The sequence below is a fragment of the Balaenoptera borealis genome, assembly GCF_965194805.1.
Source record: "Balaenoptera borealis genome assembly, chromosome: 11".
Taxonomy (NCBI): Eukaryota; Metazoa; Chordata; class Mammalia; order Artiodactyla; family Balaenopteridae; genus Balaenoptera; species Balaenoptera borealis.
This window is the reverse complement of record NC_138868.1, coordinates 9,939,923-9,958,145: the sequence shown is the minus strand read 5'-3', so window position 1 is coordinate 9,958,145 and position 18,223 is coordinate 9,939,923. Positions and strand designations below refer to the sequence as shown.

At 61.0% G+C, this 18,223-nt stretch overlaps 1 protein-coding gene across 6 annotated transcripts in view; it reads left to right on the top strand.

Annotated features, from left to right (window-relative positions):
- DAGLA (diacylglycerol lipase alpha) overlaps positions 1–18,223 on the top strand; it is a 62,380-nt gene that overhangs the window by 35,152 nt on the left and 9,005 nt on the right. For 3 of the 6 annotated variants that reach the window (XM_082342928.1, XM_082342930.1, XM_082342929.1), the window contains 12 exons: positions 562–700; positions 1,096–1,307; positions 2,699–2,800; positions 3,354–3,492; positions 7,357–7,444; positions 9,425–9,559; positions 10,160–10,237; positions 11,981–12,105; positions 15,875–16,028; positions 16,611–16,694; positions 16,783–16,860; positions 17,336–17,416. In XM_082342928.1, the coding sequence (XP_082199054.1) occupies positions 606–700; positions 1,096–1,307; positions 2,699–2,800; positions 3,354–3,492; positions 7,357–7,444; positions 9,425–9,559; positions 10,160–10,237; positions 11,981–12,105; positions 15,875–16,028; positions 16,611–16,694; positions 16,783–16,860; positions 17,336–17,416 (1,371 nt within the window). In that variant the 5' untranslated portion in view covers positions 562–605. The remainder of the gene's footprint in view (positions 1–561; positions 701–1,095; positions 1,308–2,698; positions 2,801–3,353; positions 3,493–7,356; positions 7,445–9,424; positions 9,560–10,159; positions 10,238–11,980; positions 12,106–15,874; positions 16,029–16,610; positions 16,695–16,782; positions 16,861–17,335; positions 17,417–18,223) is intronic. The other 3 variants (XM_082342931.1, XM_082342933.1, XM_082342932.1) reach the window with 1 other exon arrangement.

The window sequence follows — 18,223 nt, the reverse complement described above, 5'->3', positions numbered from 1 at the left end:
CTGGACGCTCCCATCCTCCATGTGTGCCAGCCCCACGCATGCCCTCACTCCTACCTTCCCCAAGGCCTTCAGCCTTCCACCTGCCCGGCTCGGCTCATGCCGGGAGACAGGCTCAGGCTTGGCCTGGGAAGCCCTCACCCAACCCCAAGGAGAGCATGAACTGGGCAGCAGGCGGTGGGTGAGGGGGTTCCCTGATCCCATGGAAAGGGAGGCAGGGGTGAGCCCAGGTCTTTAAAGGAGCTGAGCAGTTCCTGTTGGGGTAACCCCAGGCAGAGCTGATCCCAAGGGGTCTGTGCCAGTGTTGGGGGGAGGAGAGTCCTCAGGGGTAAGGCTGAAGCCAGTGTCTGGCTGCTACAGTTTTAGATGTCGGCTCCAGGGGGTGGATACGGTGGGGGATGGATACGGCGGGAGGTGGATCCTGCCCAGGGATGGGCCTGAAAGGCCTGGGGCTGCAGGGCCTGGGAGAGATGCCTGTGCGGCTGGGCACGCCTGACCAGGAGCGCGGTGGCCCTGGGTGCCGCAGCAGCCCGGGCAGCCTCAGGGTCCTCTGCTCTGTTTCAGGAGGTGAGCGCCAGGCCCGCTGAGCCTCTGCAGAGCTGCCAGCCATGCCCGGGATCGTGGTGTTCCGGCGGCGCTGGTCTGTGGGCAGCGATGACCTCGTCCTGCCAGCCATCTTCCTCTTCCTCCTGCATACCACCTGGTGAGTCTCGGGGCCACGCCACAGGCCTGGAAGGAGGCCTTCTGGCCATCTGTCCCAACCCTGTTGCGTTCCCAGCTCCCCGGAGTTGGTGCTGAAATGGCTACGCCTTTAGGGCGATACCCCCGTGGAGCCCAGAGACCCCGCCTGGCCACCGCCGGACCTGACCCCAGCACTGGGCAGAGCTGCTGTGCTGTCTGCCCACGGCTGGTGGGTGGGCTCCCTGCTCTCGCTCCCCTGTCCCCGGATGCCCGTGTCCTCAGAGGGACTTGCTGCCAGGTAGACAGTGGTCCTGCTCCCAGAGCAGTGAAGCCCTCCACCCCGAGTCCAGGCCGCCCGCCAGAGGCCACGGGAGGTGCGTGGGCCGCCTGGCCCCTCTCATGTGCACGTTCCCCCAGGTTTGTGATCCTGTCCGTGGTGCTCTTCGGCCTGGTCTACAACCCGCACGAGGCCTGCTCCCTGAACCTGGTGGACCACGGCCGCGGTTACCTGGGCATCTTGCTGAGCTGCATGATCGCTGAGATGGCCATCATCTGGCTGAGCATGCGCGGCGGCATCCTCTACACGGAGCCCCGCGAATCCATGCAGTACGTGCTCTACGTGCGCCTGGGTAAGGGCCCCCTGCCGTGGGTGAGGGGGCCGCTCCGGCCCACCCCCACCCCCACCCCCACCCTCCTCCTGGGCCCAGCGTTCTTTCAGCCACACACGATGGGCTGGGCCCTGTGCCAGCACCGGGGCCAGCAGCGAACAGGCAGACTTACTGGGCCCGCTTCTGGACCAGGGGTGGGCAGACTGCAACCTGAGGGCCAAGCACAGCCCCGCCGTCTGTTTTTTAAATAAAGTTTTATTGGAACCCAGCCACACTCATTCATTTAGTACTTACTGCCTCTGGCTGCTTTTGCGTGACCGCAGCAGAGCCGAGTAGTTGTGACGGACGTTATGACCCACAACATCTAAAAATATTATTTACTCTCTGGCCCTTTACAGAAAAAGGTTGCCGACCGCTGCTCCATCTAGGCTGTGCATATCTCTTCAGCTGCTTTGTGATCCTTCCCCAAACAGCCCCCCACCCTCCCAGGGAAGCCCCTCAGGGGCCTGGACCAGCTCCCGGAGGACCCGCCCGTCTCCTCTTCCTGGGCTTGGGTTCCAGCTGCCTCTCCCAGTCACTCCTGGTGGACATTCTTGTGCTCCTGTGGCCTGTGCTAAGTCCTCTTCCCGTGTTAACTCAGGGAGGAGCCATTGCTGGTCTCATTTTGCAGATGAGGAATCTGGGGCCCAGGGAGGTTACTTTGCTCTCTTAAGGTCACATGGCTAGTAAGCATATGAGTGTCAGAGCTGAGATTTGAACCCAAGTTGTCTGGCTCTAAAGCCTGGGCTCTCGGCTGCCACACCGGGATGCCTGTAGAGCTGGGGCTTCCAATGCTGCCCCCTGGGGGGGCCGTCAATTCTCCCACCTGCCTCCCTAACCCCATCTCAGCCCTGGGCCCACTGCTCTGGTCTGGGCAGGGCACCTTGGGCAGCTGGCTGCTGGGGCCCCTTCCCCCTCCTGCCTCAAGTGCCAGAGGCCTCCTCCTGGGAATAGCAGTTTCCATGAAATGAATACCCCGTCACCCAGTTCTCACAGCCCTGTACCATGGACCTTGTCACCCCCATTTTACAGACAAGGAAACGGAGGCTCAGAGAGATTAGGTAACTTGCCTAAGATACATCTGATCCCAGAATTCATGGGTATAGTTCTAATTCCTGAACGAACAGAGAAACGCCTCTTCGTCATGCACCTTTGCAGTCACCTTCTCAGGGAGGCGTCGGGGCCTGAGGGCACATGAGTAGAACCGGTGGTGGGACAGCCACACTCCCTGGGCCCTCTGCGCCACGAGGCCTGTGTGGCAGGGGCGGCGGGCAGTCTGCTGCCGAGCTGGCCGGGCATCCTGTGGCAGGAGGAGCCGGGCCCAGGTTCCAGGGCCTCTCCGTCCTTCAGCTGGGGCCCTGCTCTCCTTGCAGCCATCCTGGTGATTGAGTTCATCTACGCCATCGTGGGCATCGTCTGGCTCACTCAGTACTACACCTCCTGCAATGACCTCACTGCCAAAAACGTAACGCTCGGTATGTTGGTCGGCCCGGGGGTGGAGGGGCTGGGGCCAGCCCTAACCCTAACCCTAACCCTAACCCTAACCCTAACCCTAACCCTAACCCTAACCCTAACCCTAACCCTAACCCTAACCCTGGCATGGAGAGCACAGGGCCAGGTTAGACAGGGCAGCCCTGGGGATGGAGGGGACAGGTCAGGTTAGAGAATAGGAAGCTCAGGCATCGTGGGAGGGAAACAGTTTCCATGAGGACGCCGGGCAGGTTGCCTTCATCCCGCAGTCTGCCATACCCCCTTGGGGAACCCTGGGTTTCGGGGGCAGCAGCAGGCACAGCGCTGCCCGGGGCTCCGGAAACCCGCACAGCCGTCTGCTCGTGCCAAGGATGGGCCTTGGGGTCACGGCTCAGCCAGGGGACGGCTGCGTGGCCAGAGGCTAGGGCCAGGGCCTTTGGAGCCTTGCTGTTGGGCCCCAGAAGCAGTTGGGGTAGGGAGGCTCCCGTGCCCCTTCTTCAGAGCCAGAGAGGTGTCCCCAGCACCATGACCCTTGGCTTCCCACGGCCGCCTCCACAGGGATGGTCGTCTGCAACTGGGTGGTCATCCTGAGCGTCTGTATCACCGTCCTCTGCGTCTTCGACCCCACGGGCCGCACCTTCGTCAAGCTGAGGGCCACCAAGAGGAGGCAGCGCAACCTGCGGACCTACAACCTGCGGTCAGTGGGCCGGGCGGGCGGGCGTCCCCCGCGGGGTTTGCTGACCGTGGGCAGAGGCCGGCCCCGCGCCTCCCTCCCGGCGTCTCAACCTGTGTGAGCCCCGGGCGCCGGCCAAAGGCTTACCTCAGGCTCCTGGTCGGTAAAGTGGGAACCGCAGTAATTCCTGCCTCGTGCTCTGCTGTGAGGTTTAACAGAGTGATTAACACCGTGCTCACGGGAGGTTCGTGCTCGGTAAATGGTAGCCACTGTCATCACCTTCAGCGCTACCAACACGAGAGTAATGGCGGGAAGCGCTCGGACGGCGAGCCAGGAATTGCATGTATTAACTTACAGTCACTGCCTGAGGTAGCTGTTAGCGTCATCTCCGTGATATAGAGGAAGAAACAGAGGCACAGGGAGCTTATGTGACACAGCTGGTAAATGGTGGGGCTGGGGTCAAGCCGAGGCAGTCTGGCTTTAGAGCCCTTGCTCTTAAGCACTAGGCGAGGCTGCCTCTAGGATTAAGGGGGCTGGAGGAGGTTAACCAAGGAAGGCTTCCTGGAGGGGAGATGTTTTGCACAGTGTTTTGGAGAAGGGGGGAGGCCGTGCCATGGCAGAGCAAATGCGGGAGGACGTGCAGGCACATTCACAGGGTTCCTGTTTATTGAAAGAGAAAGAGATGGGGGTGCTTCCAGGGTGGGTCACAGTGACTCCTGTATATTGAGCTTCTGTTCTGCGTTAGGCCCTGCACTGAGCCCCTTCCGCCATCAGTCTGTTTAAATTTATTTTTTATTTATTTTATTTATGGCTGTGTTGGGTCTTCGTTTCTGTGCGAGGGCTTTCTCTAGTTGCGGCAAGCGGGGGCCACTCTTCATCGCGGTGCGCGGGCCTCTCACTATCGCGGCCTCTCTTGTTGCGGAGCACAGGCTCCAGACGCGCAGGCTCAATAATTGTGGCTCGTGGGCCTAGTTGCTCCGCGGCATGTGGGATCTTCCCGGACCAGGGCTCGAACCCGTGTCCCCTGCATTGGCAGGCAGATTCTCAACCACTGCGCCACCAGGGAAGCCCCATCAGTCTGTTTAATCCTCTTGCCAACCCTGGTGCAGTTGTGAGCCCCATTCTACAGATGAGGGGTCCAAGTCCCAGAGAGGGCAGGTCACTTGCCCCAGGTCAGGCTGGTGGGGAGTGGAACTGGCACTCATCCCCAGCCCAGGGCAGCAGGGTCAGGAGCCCTCAGCCAGGGGAGTGTGCTGCCCAGGCCCCCACCCCACCCTCGCACGCCTCTGTGTCCCAGCTCCCCTGGGCCCTCCACGTCAGCTCGGCACTGCAGCCAGAGCCACACCCGTGCCTGGGCTGGCCCCCTCCCAGCCCCAGATGCCTGGTTTTGGAGCCAAGGCCCCAGAGCTCGTTGTTCTTCCGGGCGCAGCTGGCCACTGCCACCAAGTACCATTCTGCTCATTCCAAGCACGTGCCCCCACCTGGCCTGGTTTCTGGGCTCCTGGGACCCTGGGGAAAAAACTCTCCCCTCCCCAACTCTGGGTAATTGCCTTTGGGGCCCAGGGCAGCCAGCGCCTTTGCAGTTGGGGGTTGTCGGTGGCTGTCATCTGAATTAGGAAGCTTTCCAGCGGTGCCAGGCCCTGAGCGGTAGTGAGAGTCCTCAAGCTCACAGGTCCCCACCTGTTGTGGTTTGTCCAGCTCTTGAGCGGGCTTGGGAGGGCAGCCCAGGCCACAGCTGGGCTGCTGTGACCACCTCTCAGGCTCTTCCCCGCTCGCCCTCCCTCTGCTCTGAAACCAACAGACAGTTTTTCTAACAGGGACGTTTTCAAGCCTGCTGACCCTTCATCCGCTTCCAGGTTTGGGGCTGTGCACAAGCCCTACTGCGTCACACCAACGGGTTATTTTAGTTTCTGGGAGTCAGGGAGCTGTTTAAGTCCTTTGCTCTTTCTCCTTCCAGTGAAATCTGGTGGGGTTTGGGGTGGGTTCTTCCCACCACTACTTCCTAGGAGCCTGACCTTGGATCTTTGCGGAAGGAGTGTCTGCCCTCCCTTCGCTTTAGTGAGCCCCAGGGCGGGGGTGTGCTGGGTCCATGAACTTTCTGTCCAGACTTTTTTTTAAAATTTATTTATTTTATTTATTTATTTTTGGCTGCGTTGGGTCTTCGTTGCTGCGTGCGGGCTTTCTCTAGTTGTGGCGAGCGGGGGCTACTCTTCGTTGCGGTGCACAGGCTTCTCATTGCGGTGGCTTCTCTTGTTGCGGAGCACAGGCTCTAGGTGCGCAGGCTTCAGTAGTTGTGGTACGCGGGCTCAGTAGTTGTGGTTCACGGGTCCTGGAGCGCAGGCTCAGTAGTTGTGACGCACGGGCTTAGTTGCTCCACAGCATGTGGGATCTTCCCGGACCAGGGTTTGAACCTGTGTCCCATGCATTGGCAGGCGGATTCTTAACCACTGTGCCACCAGAGAAGCCCCACTTTCTGTGCAGATTGAGTGTGTCTCTCCCTGTCTTGGTCTATGTAGCCTAACTGATGCTTTAGGCCAAATGTGTCATTGGCTCCATCTGCCCCCTGGTGGGCATAAAGGGTACTGCAGTAGAGTATACAGCACTTAACATCTGCCAGAGGGAAGGGAGGAAGTTCTCTTCGAATGTTTAAAAGCCAATTTGGTTAAAGGGTTAAAGAACGTGATGCTCTGGGAACTCAGCTTGGCCAACATGCTGTCCCTTCATCAAGTCCCCAGTAGGGGGGACGTTGGCTTAGGATGTGAGTCTGCCCAAGTCCCTTAGGGCTGGCAGGTCCCAGAAATAGCAAATCCCTTGCACCGTTTCCTAACCCCCTCCTGTAGCCCTGGAAGACTCTGTGGCTTTCCCTGTCCTTGTGGCCCATGGCCGGTGAAACCAGGGTTGGGAGCAGGAAGCGGCCCTTAGCTGCAAAGAGGAGCCGAGAGGCGGGGGAGGAGGACCCCGTCTGTCACTCCTGATGGATGCTAAGTGCCTTGCAGGCATCCAGGGCCACCCGTGTCTGCCCCTCCTGACCACCCAGCACCAGGCTCTGAAGGAGCTGATGGGAGGGCACGTGTCACAAAAGCAAGCCAGCCCCTCTTGCTCAGTCTGGAAATTTACATTTTTAATATTGGATCTGTTATCTTTATGCTCAGAACACACCGACTTCTGGGCACCCAGCATTGGAAGGGTCTCCGTGGATAATCGGTCAATTGCTCTCCCTTTGGGTGCAGACTCCTGGGTACCCTGACTCCCCATCAGAGCAGCCAGACCCACTGGGGCTGGGGTTGAGGGTGGAACAGACAGGGGCCAGCCATGCAGATGAAGGGCAGGGGCCCTCTCCCCTCTAATGTAACAGATCCAAGGACTTGAAGAATACAGAGCCTCATTCAGCCCCTTAAACTTCCCCAAGTGCAGACAATGTGAGAACTCCTTTCTGAGAGGGGAAACAGGTCTCTCCGGCAGGTCTGCTCCAGGCCAGGAAACAAGTCGGCAGAGAGGCCAGCACCCTGCCGCCATCTCCCAGGGCTCTTGATTTGAGCTTTTGGAGTGGGCCGCAGGGCAGCCCCTAGTTCGGGCTGCCAGCTCTGAAGCCCCCAGAGTGTGCTGTTGTCAGTCTGCCAGAAGCTGGGAGCGTAGGCCCTGGCCTCGGCCAACAGTGCACCATCTTAGGCCAGCAGGAGCCCCCCAGGGAGAGCCCTGCTGGCTGATAGGCAGGTCATTGGCCACCCAGCCTTGGCCGGACCCAGGCCTATTCTCCCCTAGACCCTCCTACTGGGGAGCCCTTTGCTGGGGTCCTGGGAACAGGCTGTCCTGTTTCTGTAATGTCTGGGCCCAGCTCTTCTGGTCGGGCCCTCTGACCTCACACATACCAACTCTCCCCCACTGCAGGCACCGCTTAGAAGAGGGTCAGGCCACCAGCTGGTCGCGCCGGCTCAAAGTGTTCCTCTGCTGTACTCGGACGAAGGACTCCCAGTCAGTAAGTACTGGGAAGTCGCCGTCCTGGGGCTCACATCCTGCTGTCAGCGACTCAGGAGCCTTCGCTCCTCAGCTCTGCCGGGTGGGGCAGGGCTGGGCTTTGAGCAGGAGCGAGGTGACAGCCTGCTCCTAAGAGGACCTGTTATTATTCACTGAAGGACTCCCTCCAGCATGTGGAACAGCCAACCCCTTGCTTTGTCAAGGAGACAGAAAAACGTGAAGACCTTTTATCCAACCCCTTGGAACTCAAGAGTTTAGTTTAGGAGAAGAGATACTCAAATATCAGGGCAACCTGAAGACAGAGAAAAGCAGCATCTCAGCAGCTGCAGGTCCCTCTGGAAGATCCGTCGGAGCCGCGCGGTCAGCGCGGCCCTCGATGTGCAGTGTTAGCCCTACGCACCTGCCAGGGCGCTGCGGGTCAGTGGTGGGTGGCCCCCGGGTTGGGGAGGGGAGGCAGGGCCCTGGGGGGGGGCCCTCGGCGGAGCCCCCCCCAGCGCTGGCAGGGCCCTTAGGGGTCATCTAGTCCCACCCCTCGTTTTGCAGATCAGGCAGCTGAGGCCCAGAGAGGCGGAGTGACTTGCTCAGCATTCCACAGCTAGTTAGTGGCAGAGCTAGTGAGGTCAGGAGACCACTCCTCCCCAAGCCAGACAGCGAGTGCCCTCCATGGAAGCCACTAGAAGCCTTGAGTGGCTCCTACCCGCTAGCAGCCCCTGGTGAGCGGTGGAGTGAGTAATCAAGCGTAAGAAAGTCCCTCCCACCCCCAGAGGTTCCCTGGTGGGTGGGAAGCACCCCCCCGCCCGGGGCTCTCGGGGGAGTCTGAGGGGTCTCAGCCCAGGGCGTGCAGAGGACACACCCACCCCTCCTGGCAGATAGCTTCAGGGCTGGCGTTGGAGCCTGGGGAAAAAGCAGAAGGTCTTTTCTCAGAAAGGCCAGGGGTCCCCAAAACTTAGGTCCCATCAATCACTGACGGCCTGGGGGGTCAGGTCAGGTCAGGTCCAGCCCAGAGAACGTTTCGATCAACTCATGCTGTGTTGCTTAAAAATTTGAATTGGTTGCCAACATTTAAAAATCAGGGGAGTTTAGGTAAAGTTCAGTATTTCTCGATTTGCCCAAGGTGGGCCTCTCAAAGCAGTAGCAGGCTCTGTTTGGCCCCATTAGGCTTTTGAGTTTGTAGCCCTTGATTTTTCCTCTCTTACATGTGCCAGACACTCAAGGGTGAAACCCAGCGAGAGAAAACCAGTTGCCATGAGTTTCTTCCCACCGCAGCCTCTCCTGACCAGTTAGGGAAGAGGTTCCAGACTTCAGCTTGTCGTGAGGCAGGGAAGACTGCACACTGCTAGCAGGGCTGCGTCTGTCTGCCATGCCTCCCGCCGCCAGGCCCCAAGCATGGCTGTCCTGAGAACAGAGCTGGCAGGACAGCCAGGGGGGCCAGTGGCCCCAGGTCACGTGCCCCTTCTCCAGGCACATGGTGGGGGTCCCTGAGCCTACAACTCTGGACAGGTTGGGGAGGGGGCCTGAGACCCAGGGCTCCATACAGCCCTTAGCCGGGCGTGCAAGGTCACAGCTGGTGGGAGGTGGGAAGAAACTCAGTGAGGGGAAAGCAGCCAGGAGCTTAGTTTGGGCTCCTCTGCTAGAGACAAAGGCCGAAGGAGAAACAGGCCAGGCCCAGGCCTTGATTCCTAGTCCTGGGGAAAGAACAGGAAATGGCTCCCGGGGGCATCTGTGCAGGGTAGACGGTGCCCGGTGAGTGCCGAAGGAGAAGGGTCAGCGATGTCTGGGACAGCTTCTGCCGGGTCTACAGGGGCCCGGAGCCCAGGACAGGGCCCTCAGGGTCACGGCTGCAGAGGGCCGCGTGTGGGGGGCTGGGGGGAACTTGCACAGGGGACCCCGAGCAGACACCCAGCCCCGGGCATTCACTCCCCGTATCTCGTCCTCTCTCCTGCTCCCCTGCCGCCGCCTCCTGCCTCCCTGGACCTCGTAGGACGCCTACTCGGAAATCGCCTACCTCTTTGCCGAGTTTTTCCGAGACCTGGACATCGTGCCCTCCGACATCATCGCTGGCCTGGTGTTGCTCCGGCAGCGGCAGCGGGCCAAGCGCAACGCCGTGCTGGACGAGGTGAGCACGCGGCCATCCTCAGGCCGCCTCCCCGCACCGCCCTCCTCCCGGCCCTCCCTGCCGCCCCTGCTGCCCCCCGGGTTCTGCCCACCCTCTTGGCCCAGGAGGCCACCCTTTGACGTTCACTCCCCTCCCTTCCCCAGCTCACCCTTCACCACTCGTGGCTCTTGCTTGAGCGGCTTCCCTCTGCGGGGCCGCAAGGCTGCCTCCAGGGCCCCAGGGGACGTCTAACCACAGGGGCCCAATGAAGCATCCAGCTCCGCGCTCCAGCCTCTGCGCTTGCCTCTCCACCCCACCCCAGCCAACACACCAGTCCTAGTTGGGGTCTCCCAGCATCCCATGCAAAATACGTTTTCTCCCGGCCTGGGCTGGCAACGTCCCCGGGGATTGATGCCTTGGGTGGAAGGGGAGCAACTGGAGACATGAGGAGACCTCAGATTTTGGAAAACTGGCCAGGTCACGGAAGAGCTAGAAAGCACACGCTCCTTTGGGCTCTCAGGCCCTGGGGAGGCGGGCAGGGTGCAGAGCTGGGGGCCTGGACCCCTTTCGCAGCCGTGCAGCTGGGCCCGGGGCAGTCGCCCTAACGCGCCTGTCTTCCAGGCCAACAATGACATCCTGGCCTTCCTGTCTGGGATGCCGGTGACCAGAAACACCAAGTACCTCGACCTCAAGAACTCGGTGAGTCAGAGCCACCCCGCCTCCACCCCGTGCCGGCTCCCTCTCTCCCTCTGCCCGGGCGACCCGAGCAGACCACCTGCCCGCTGCCCTTGCAGCGTCGACCCCACCTGCTCAGCCCTCCAGGCGGTCCCCCTTCCTCCCGAGTCCGCCCCCGCCAGCGGCCCCACCCCCACCCCTGCGTCACGCTGGTTCTACAGAAAAGACCCCTGAATCGGCCTCACGGTGCTCAGATTGCTTGGTCCTGGCCTCCTGAGATGATAAAGGGCTTCAGGAGGGCGAGCTGTCACTATTATTGCCACGGTTGTTACTGTTACAAAAGGCAGCAGGACACAGCACTTTGGTCTCCAAGCTTTTCTGAGTAGCAGAACCTCTTAAGCGCCTTTAGGAGAAATCCGGTGTGTGTGTCCCAGTAGAGGAGCTCCTCACCCAGGGCTGAAACTGCAGCCGGAGAGCCGGCCCTGCCCCAGAAGCAAACCGATTTAGTGTAGCGGGGGGCGGGGGGGGGAGGGCTGTGACCTTGAGCGAGTCCCTGACCCCTCTGAGTCTGTTCCTGCAGCAGCATAAACAGCGCTGGGCCTGCCTTTCACCCAGAGCCCCGGTGGGGAGGGGATGAGCCATCCTGAGCCCCGTTCCCTGCACGGCGCGGTATACAGTGGTGCCAGTCGGGACAGTGTGAGAAGGATGACAGTGTTCATCCTTCACATCTGAATCCCCTGGAAAAGCCTGTTCTCCGTTTGCCCCCGCTCCCCAAAATGGGCATTTGTATCCCTTCTTAAAATAGCCTGTCCATAGCATGTGCCCAGAGCGGCCGTCCCAGCCTCCCAGGGCTGCCCTGGCTCGCTCTCACCATGCCCTCTCTCGCCTGTGGGGGGCAGGGGAGGGGCAGCTGAGCCTTCAGGTGCCAGCGCCCCGCCCTCCGGCCTGAGCCGAAGAGGATAGCTACCTTCTCCAGTGCTTTCCTGGAGAGCAGACAGGGCAGCCAGGAGACGGTTCTACCCCTCGGGGCCCTGATGAAGGTGCTGTTTATTTCACTTCACAAGATGACTAATCACCCTCTTCACCTTTTACAAGGTGACTAATTCCTTCTAAGTGCAGGAGTCCCCAGTGCCTGGGGCACCCGGGACACTGGAAGCCGCTTTGCTGGGATACCTGGGCCTCCTGCCTTCCTGCAGCCGTCAGGCTGATAACAGCCACCGGCCTCAGACACCAGCTTTCAAACCGGTGCCTTTCTCAGAGATCCCAATCTGCCCAGACGCCCTGATGGTGGGCCACTGGTGTGGTCCCCAGCATGTCCATGTCTCCAGGGCCGGCCCTGCTGCTCTGTGGCCTGGGCAACCCCCTCTGGAGGGTGCGGGCCTCTCAGGGTTAAATTACCCTTCTCGGGGGGCCTGATTGCCAAGGTGGGTGACTGTCGCTGTAACCTCCCCCTCTCTTCCCTTCTCGGGAAACCGGGCAAGGAAATTGATCCAGTGCTCTGAGTGTTTTTCTGTCCCCAAATCATTAATTTCTGAGATTGGAGCAATGGGACAGGTCTTAGGAGGATTCGTGCCCTGGTTGCATGGAGATAATTAGGGAAATGCAATTATCTGGAGGAACGGGTCCTCCAAGGCGGGGGTGGGGGTGGTCTGCAGCCCGTTGGGAGGGCAGCTCCTGCCTCCATCCTCCATCGAGGGGAGCCCATGGGCCCTGAGGCTACAGGCAGGAAGGGCAGGAGGTGACCGCCCTCTGCCTCTTCTCTTCCAGCAAGAGATGCTCCGCTACAAGGAGGTCTGCTACTACATGCTCTTTGCCCTGGCTGCCTACGGGTGGCCCATGTACCTGATGCGGAAGCCGGCCTGTGGCCTCTGCCAGCTGGCCCGGTCCTGCTCGTGAGTATACCGGCCCGTCCCCTTAGCTAGCGGCATGTGCAGAGGGGCTGTGGTCACGATGCCGGGCCTGCCCGTGGGGGGCTCTCCCTAAACGGACTGTACCTGCTACCCTGTCCCCTTCGGCCCGTGTTGCTTCTCTTCTGCACCATCTCTGGGCCTCAACCTTTCTAGTTCGGCATTATCCCTGGATGGGGAAGAGCGTGGGCTTTGGAATCACACGGTGTCAGGTTTGAATCCACGCTTTGTCACTGGCAGTCTTGGGCAAGTCGGTCTACCTCTGCAAGCCTCAGTTTCCTTATCTGTAAAATGGGGATGGTCATACATACCTCCTGGAGTTGTTTCAAGAGGACGAAATGAGACGTTGCCCAGCATCTGGCTGTGCAGCTTACCCCCGTCCCATCTCTCTCCCTGCCCCCTCAACTACTCCCCTCTGCCCGCATCTTCCTTCTCCCAGCTCCCTTCCTGTGCTCTGCCTTTCTGGAAGAAAGGCCTTTCCCGGTTGAGGCCCAATCCATAGAAGCCTCTGGAAGGGCAGCAAGAAGGCCCTTTGTGAAAGGCTCCAGCCCTCTTCACAAGGAGCTGGCAAGGCCTCAGCCGGGTGCCGCCCTTAGCCCACTGCCGGGGGCCGGGGTGGACTCTGCTTTCCTAAGTGGGCCAGAGGAGGGCTCGGCTCCACGAGGGCCCCTCCCCTTCTTTGGTGTCTCCATGCTCTGCCCAGGCCGGGCAGAAGGAGGACAGCGCCCTGGGCTCCCTGTTCCGAAAGGCTGGCATGCTGGGCAGGCAGCTTCTGTTCCACGACACTACCGCCCTTGGGGCCCAAGTAGCCACTCCCTCCTCCAGCGTCCTTTTCCCAGAAAGCTGGGGGGCTCTCAGGCTTGTTCTCACCATCCCCCAGCGACTGACACAGCTGACCAGGGCATCCCCACGCCCCTCCCCGTCTTTGCCAGCCCGCACACTGCTTCTCCCCCCCAGCGTCCTTGGGAGCCCCTGCAGCGGCTGAGAGCCTTCTCCAAGTGAGCACTGGCCCAGGAGTCCTGAGACCTGGGCTCCGACAGCCCTGCTCCGTTACTCACGGGCAGAGTGGGGACGACATTTGTACGGGCAGGGTCCGTCCTGCCCACCTGTGGGGTATTTCAGAAGCCGGGGAGTCACTGGCAGCCTGGGCACTTGAGGGGCTCTGCAGACAGGAGCGAGGCTTCTCGATGCTGCAGGGAGAGGAAGCAGAAGGACCTCAGGCCCCGTGAGGGCTCTGTGAGAGCCCGGTGCCTTGCGGGGCGGAGAAGAGGCAGGCCTGAAGTCCCGGCCTACGGCCAAGGGTGTCGGGACGGAGGCCAGAGGGCCGGGCTCCCTTTTCCGGACAGTCCCAGCCTGTCCACAGCAGCCCAGAGTCCCAGCACTGGCTGGAGGAAGGAGGGCAGCCCACCGGCCTCAGGCCCAGGCCCTTCACCTGGAGTGGTCCTCCCGTCCCACACAGAGCATGGCAGGCCATGCCTGCCTATGGCCCCGCCACCCTGGGGACACCCCACTCAGCTCCAGCCCTGCCCTGGACGTGTGGTCAGTCTCCTGTGGGCAGGAGAGGCCCTGCCATGGGCCAAGCGGGTCCTCAGGCTCCCAGGACCTTGGAGCCCCTCAGCGCCCCAGCCTCCTCCAGGCAGGAGTGCTGGCCTCGGAGGTGCCGCAGGCCCCTCCCTTCCAGGCTGCCGGCCCCGCTGCTCTCATCGGTTCCCCTGGCCCTCAGATCACCGACTCGGGCAGCCTTCTCCCTGGAGAGAGGGAGAACCACCATTTATTGGGTGCCTGTTGTATGCCAGCTGCTTCCTGCACCACCATTTATTGGGTGCCTGTTGTATGCCAGCTGCTTCCTGCCTCTCGGGCCTTTGATCTCACCCCAGCCTTGTGAAGTAGCTATCAGCACCTGCCCACCAGGCCCTCGCGGTCAGGAAGGGCCACCAGAGCAAGGATTCAAGCCCAGGTCTCTGTCTCCGAAGACTACGTACACTTTGGCAGCCACGTGCTCGGTGCTGGAGGGCGGGGCTGAGGTTGGAGAGGGGCCACAGCTGCCTGGAAACGGGAGCCTGGCCCACAGACCCGGACCTGTCCCCACTTGGCCCAGCAGTGGCGGGGGAGGGGTGGGGGGGTCTCCCAGAGTAAATGGAGGTGGTTGCCCACCCCAGGCCTGGTTGCTTCCGAGACTTGGCTCGACCCTGGGTTTTCTCAGTGAGGCCTCTTCCCAGTGGGAGTAACGTATCAGTCACTCAGGTGCTGCCCGAATGAAGACAAACCTCTGCATCACCGAGATCTAGGATTCTTAGTATCAATAAAATCTCAGCCGTCAAGCCAAGAAAGCAGGCAGACACAGGTCACATGCTCTCGGGGCTGCAGGGACCCATCTGCTGGGTGCTGGCTCCCTCTGGTGGCCCGAGGAGCAGCTGCACTCGAGCTGGGTGCCCAGCTCAGCCGCTCACCCGTTCATTTTGGGGAATCCTGCTATGTGCCTGGCGCTGTTTTTGGTGCTGGGGACATAACTGTGAACCAAGCAGAGCAAACCTTGCCCTGTGGAGCCCACCGCCTGGTGGCAAGGCACAGACAAGGAAATGCAGCCCATTGGAGCACATCAGTGTTCTGGAGAAAAATTAGGCTGGCTGTGTTGTCAGGCTTGGCAGGGGCTAGCTATGTCAGATGAGGTGGCCCAGGTGGCGGACCTCCCAGAGCATAACATTTGAGCAGAGGCCTGAAGGAGTGAGGGATCCGGCCACACACAAACCACGAGAAGAATGTTCCAGGGAGAGGGAACCACAGTGCAAAGAGGCTGAGGCAGGAATATGGTCAACGCATCCGAGGGGAGTCGGAGGCAACAGGCCAGGGGACCAGGGCCAGATGGGGCAGGGCCCTCGGCCCTTGCATGGACTCTGGCCTTTATACTGGACAGGAAGGGCAGCATCAGAGGGTTTTGAGTGCAGTGATGTGGCTTGACGTATATCTTAAAGGGTCGCTCTGGCAGCCACGTTGAGAACGTAAGGGGCGAGTATAAATGAGGGAGACCAGTCAGGAGGCCCCTGTGACACTCCAAGGCAGGGATAAAGTGGCTTGGAGCAGGTTAGGGGGTGGCGGTGAGGGCAAGCGTTCGGAGTCCAGATCTGAATTTGAAGGCAGAGCTAGCGGATGTGCTGACGGACTTGATGTGGGATGTGAGGTGGGGTGAGGACCCGATGGCGATGGTGCCGAGCGTGGGGCTGAGCCCTGAGGGGTGGGTGTGGGGACTGCCGGAGCACAGGGGGCGGGGCCTCGGGGACTGGGGCCTGGAAAGGTTGCAATCCTGTGGGACATCTGGGAGGACGTGTTGCACAGGCAGTTGAATGTGAGCAGGTCTCTGGGGCTTATTGGTGCATAGGTAGTATTTAAAGCCCAGGACTGGATGAGGCCCCAGGAGCGAGTGTCGCTAGAGAGAAGAGGAGCTCCAGGGCTGACCTCTGGGTCCTCAGTGAGAGGACTAGTACGAGGAGGTTGCCCCTGAGGGAGAAGCAGCCCAGGAGAAAGGGTGCCTCCAGCCGAATGGGGAGAGCATTTCAAAGGGGAGGGCGAGTCCCACTGGGTCTTGTGCTGCCGAGAGACCCAGTAAGATGAGGGCTGGGCCCGGGCCGGACCGGTGGAGCTTTGCAGGGGAGGCTTTGGCGAGGGGGTAGGGCTGCAAGAACCAGTTCCAGAGAGGATGGGGGAGACCACTGCTCCGTCGGGGTCCCTGGCCCTGAGCCCTCTGCCACCCGCCCAGGTGCTGCTTGTGTCCCGCACGGCCCCGGTTTGCCCCTGGAGTTACCATCGAGGAAGACAACTGCTGCGGCTGCAACGCCATCGCCATCCGGCGCCACTTCCTGGACGAGAACATGACCGCGGTGGACATCGTCTACACCTCCTGCCATGATGCGGTGAGGGACTGGGGCGGGCTGGCCAGGCAGCATCCCCCCGGCCTCGGTCCTCCACAGGCCACAGGAGGCAGGCAGCGCTGCGGCCTGGGGTGTGTACGCTGTCCCCCTCAGCGGCAGCAGCCCTTGGCTTGGCTGGCATGGCTGACCGAAGCCTCCAGGCCTCCCCTCGCTGGGCAGACCAGAGATGGGCTGCCTCCTTCTCCCCACATCCTGGCCTGCATCTGCTCTGGGGCTAGGAAGTGGACCCCAACCCCGCACCCGGCACTGGGGCTTCCTGGCCCCAGCCTTTGGGGGAAGGAATTGAGAGGGAAGAAGCAGGAGGCACTAGGGAGGGGGCAGCTCCCTCAGGACTAAGCAGGCAGGACGGCAGCAGTCAAGGGCACCGGGGTCAGCGGAATTAGGAAGGCCGGGTAGGCCGTGTGCTGGGTTGGGAGGGACCTACTGTGACCCTTGCAGGCGACAGGGGCCCAGTGGCCAGTGGAGCCAGATTCCCGGGCCCTGAAGGAGACCGGCTTCAGTCACTTCCCCAGATCTGGCTCCACCTCGGGGGCCGTTCAGGCTCATGAGCCGCCCTTCTCCTAGGTCTATGAAACCCCCTTCTACGTGGCAGTGGACCACGATAAGAAGAAAGTGGTGATCAGTATCCGGGGAACCCTGTCCCCCAAGGTACGCTGCCCCCTCACAGCCCCCGAGGGTGCCCGCCTCCTTCTTCCTGTTCTCGGTCCCGCTCCTCACCATCCTCTCTCCCCACAAGGACGCCCTGACAGACCTGACCGGTGACGCCGAGCGCCTCCCTGTGGAGGGGCACCATGGCACCTGGCTGGGACACAAGGTACCCCTCCTCGTGGGCTCCCCCGGCGGCCCCTGGCCTTCTCCTCTCCGCTGCCAGCACGCAGGCCTGTCCTGTTGGGGTAGGGGTTCCTCCGGGGTCACTGGGCTCACCAGGAGAGACTGGTCAGAGAGGTGCGGATTCGTCTGGAAAGTCCACTGCCCCCCACTTGCCAGGACCCCCGCAGCCCTGCCCGGCACAGATCCTGTCCCACAAGAGCTCAAGGAGGCAACTGGGAAGAGATCTCACGGGTTCCTATTAGGCACACCATCCCTCTGAGCCTCAGTTTTCTCATCTGTGAAATGGAAATGATGTGATAAAGTGTCCACCAGCGCCCCCCCCAGCCAGCTTGTCATGAGGACCAAAGGGGGAAATGGGCGGGACAGGGTTAGTGAGCTTCACATCCCTGTGGTTTTGCTGGCCCCTGACAGGCCTCCCTCCCTCCCTGTGACACCCACCTCTGTTCCTCCTCGCCCAGGGAATGGTCCTCTCGGCTGAGTACATCAAAAAGAAGCTGGAGCAGGAGATGGTCCTGTCCCAGGCCTTCGGGCGAGACCTGGTGAGGCGTTTTCCATGCCATGAGCCCTTGCCACACCCAGCTCGCCCACCCCCAGGGCAACAGACTGGGGACAGGACAGGTGAATGATGGAGCCTCCCCTGCAGGCCAGGCTCCTACACTCTCCTTCCATCCCTGGCTCCCAGCCCCCTCCTCACTTGCTCAGTCCCTCCCACCCCCTCTGGCCCTTTCTTCTTTTGTACCAGCTCCTCTTGAACACCCCTGCTCAGCCCCACACAGTTGCGAGCACCTGCTCGGTGCCAGGCACTGGAGGCTAAAGATGGCTCAGTTCTGGGGCTTCCAAAATGTTGGGCAGAATGAACATAGAAAATAATTGCAGAACAGATAGAAGGGGTGCTGCTCTGGTTGAGGGCGATCTGGGCCCTGCCCACTGCCCACTCCTCCCTGTGCAGGCAGGCAGCTCCTGAGGTGCTCCCAACTGCCCTTCCCAAAGCCAAGCAGTCCCTGGCCTCAGGAGACCCCCGTCTAGTGGTTGGGGCACAGGGATGGGAGCAGGTGACCAAATGATTATAATAGAGTGTAATCATTATATTTAAAGGTCTACCCCAGGTGCAGATGCAGTATCTAGGAGGGAGCAAGCCTCTCCTGGAAAATCAGGAAGGGCTTCTCCAAGGAGGTAACCTCTGAGCAAGGTTTTGAAGGATGAATAGGAGTTTGTTATATAGTCTCCCTAAGAAGTTGCTCTGTGGGGGCCTAGCTTGGCTCTTCCTCTGCCCCAGAAGCCACACAGCACAGACATGATCCCAGGACTCTGGGAAGCCCCCTCTGCCTCCCTGGTGTCAGCTTGGC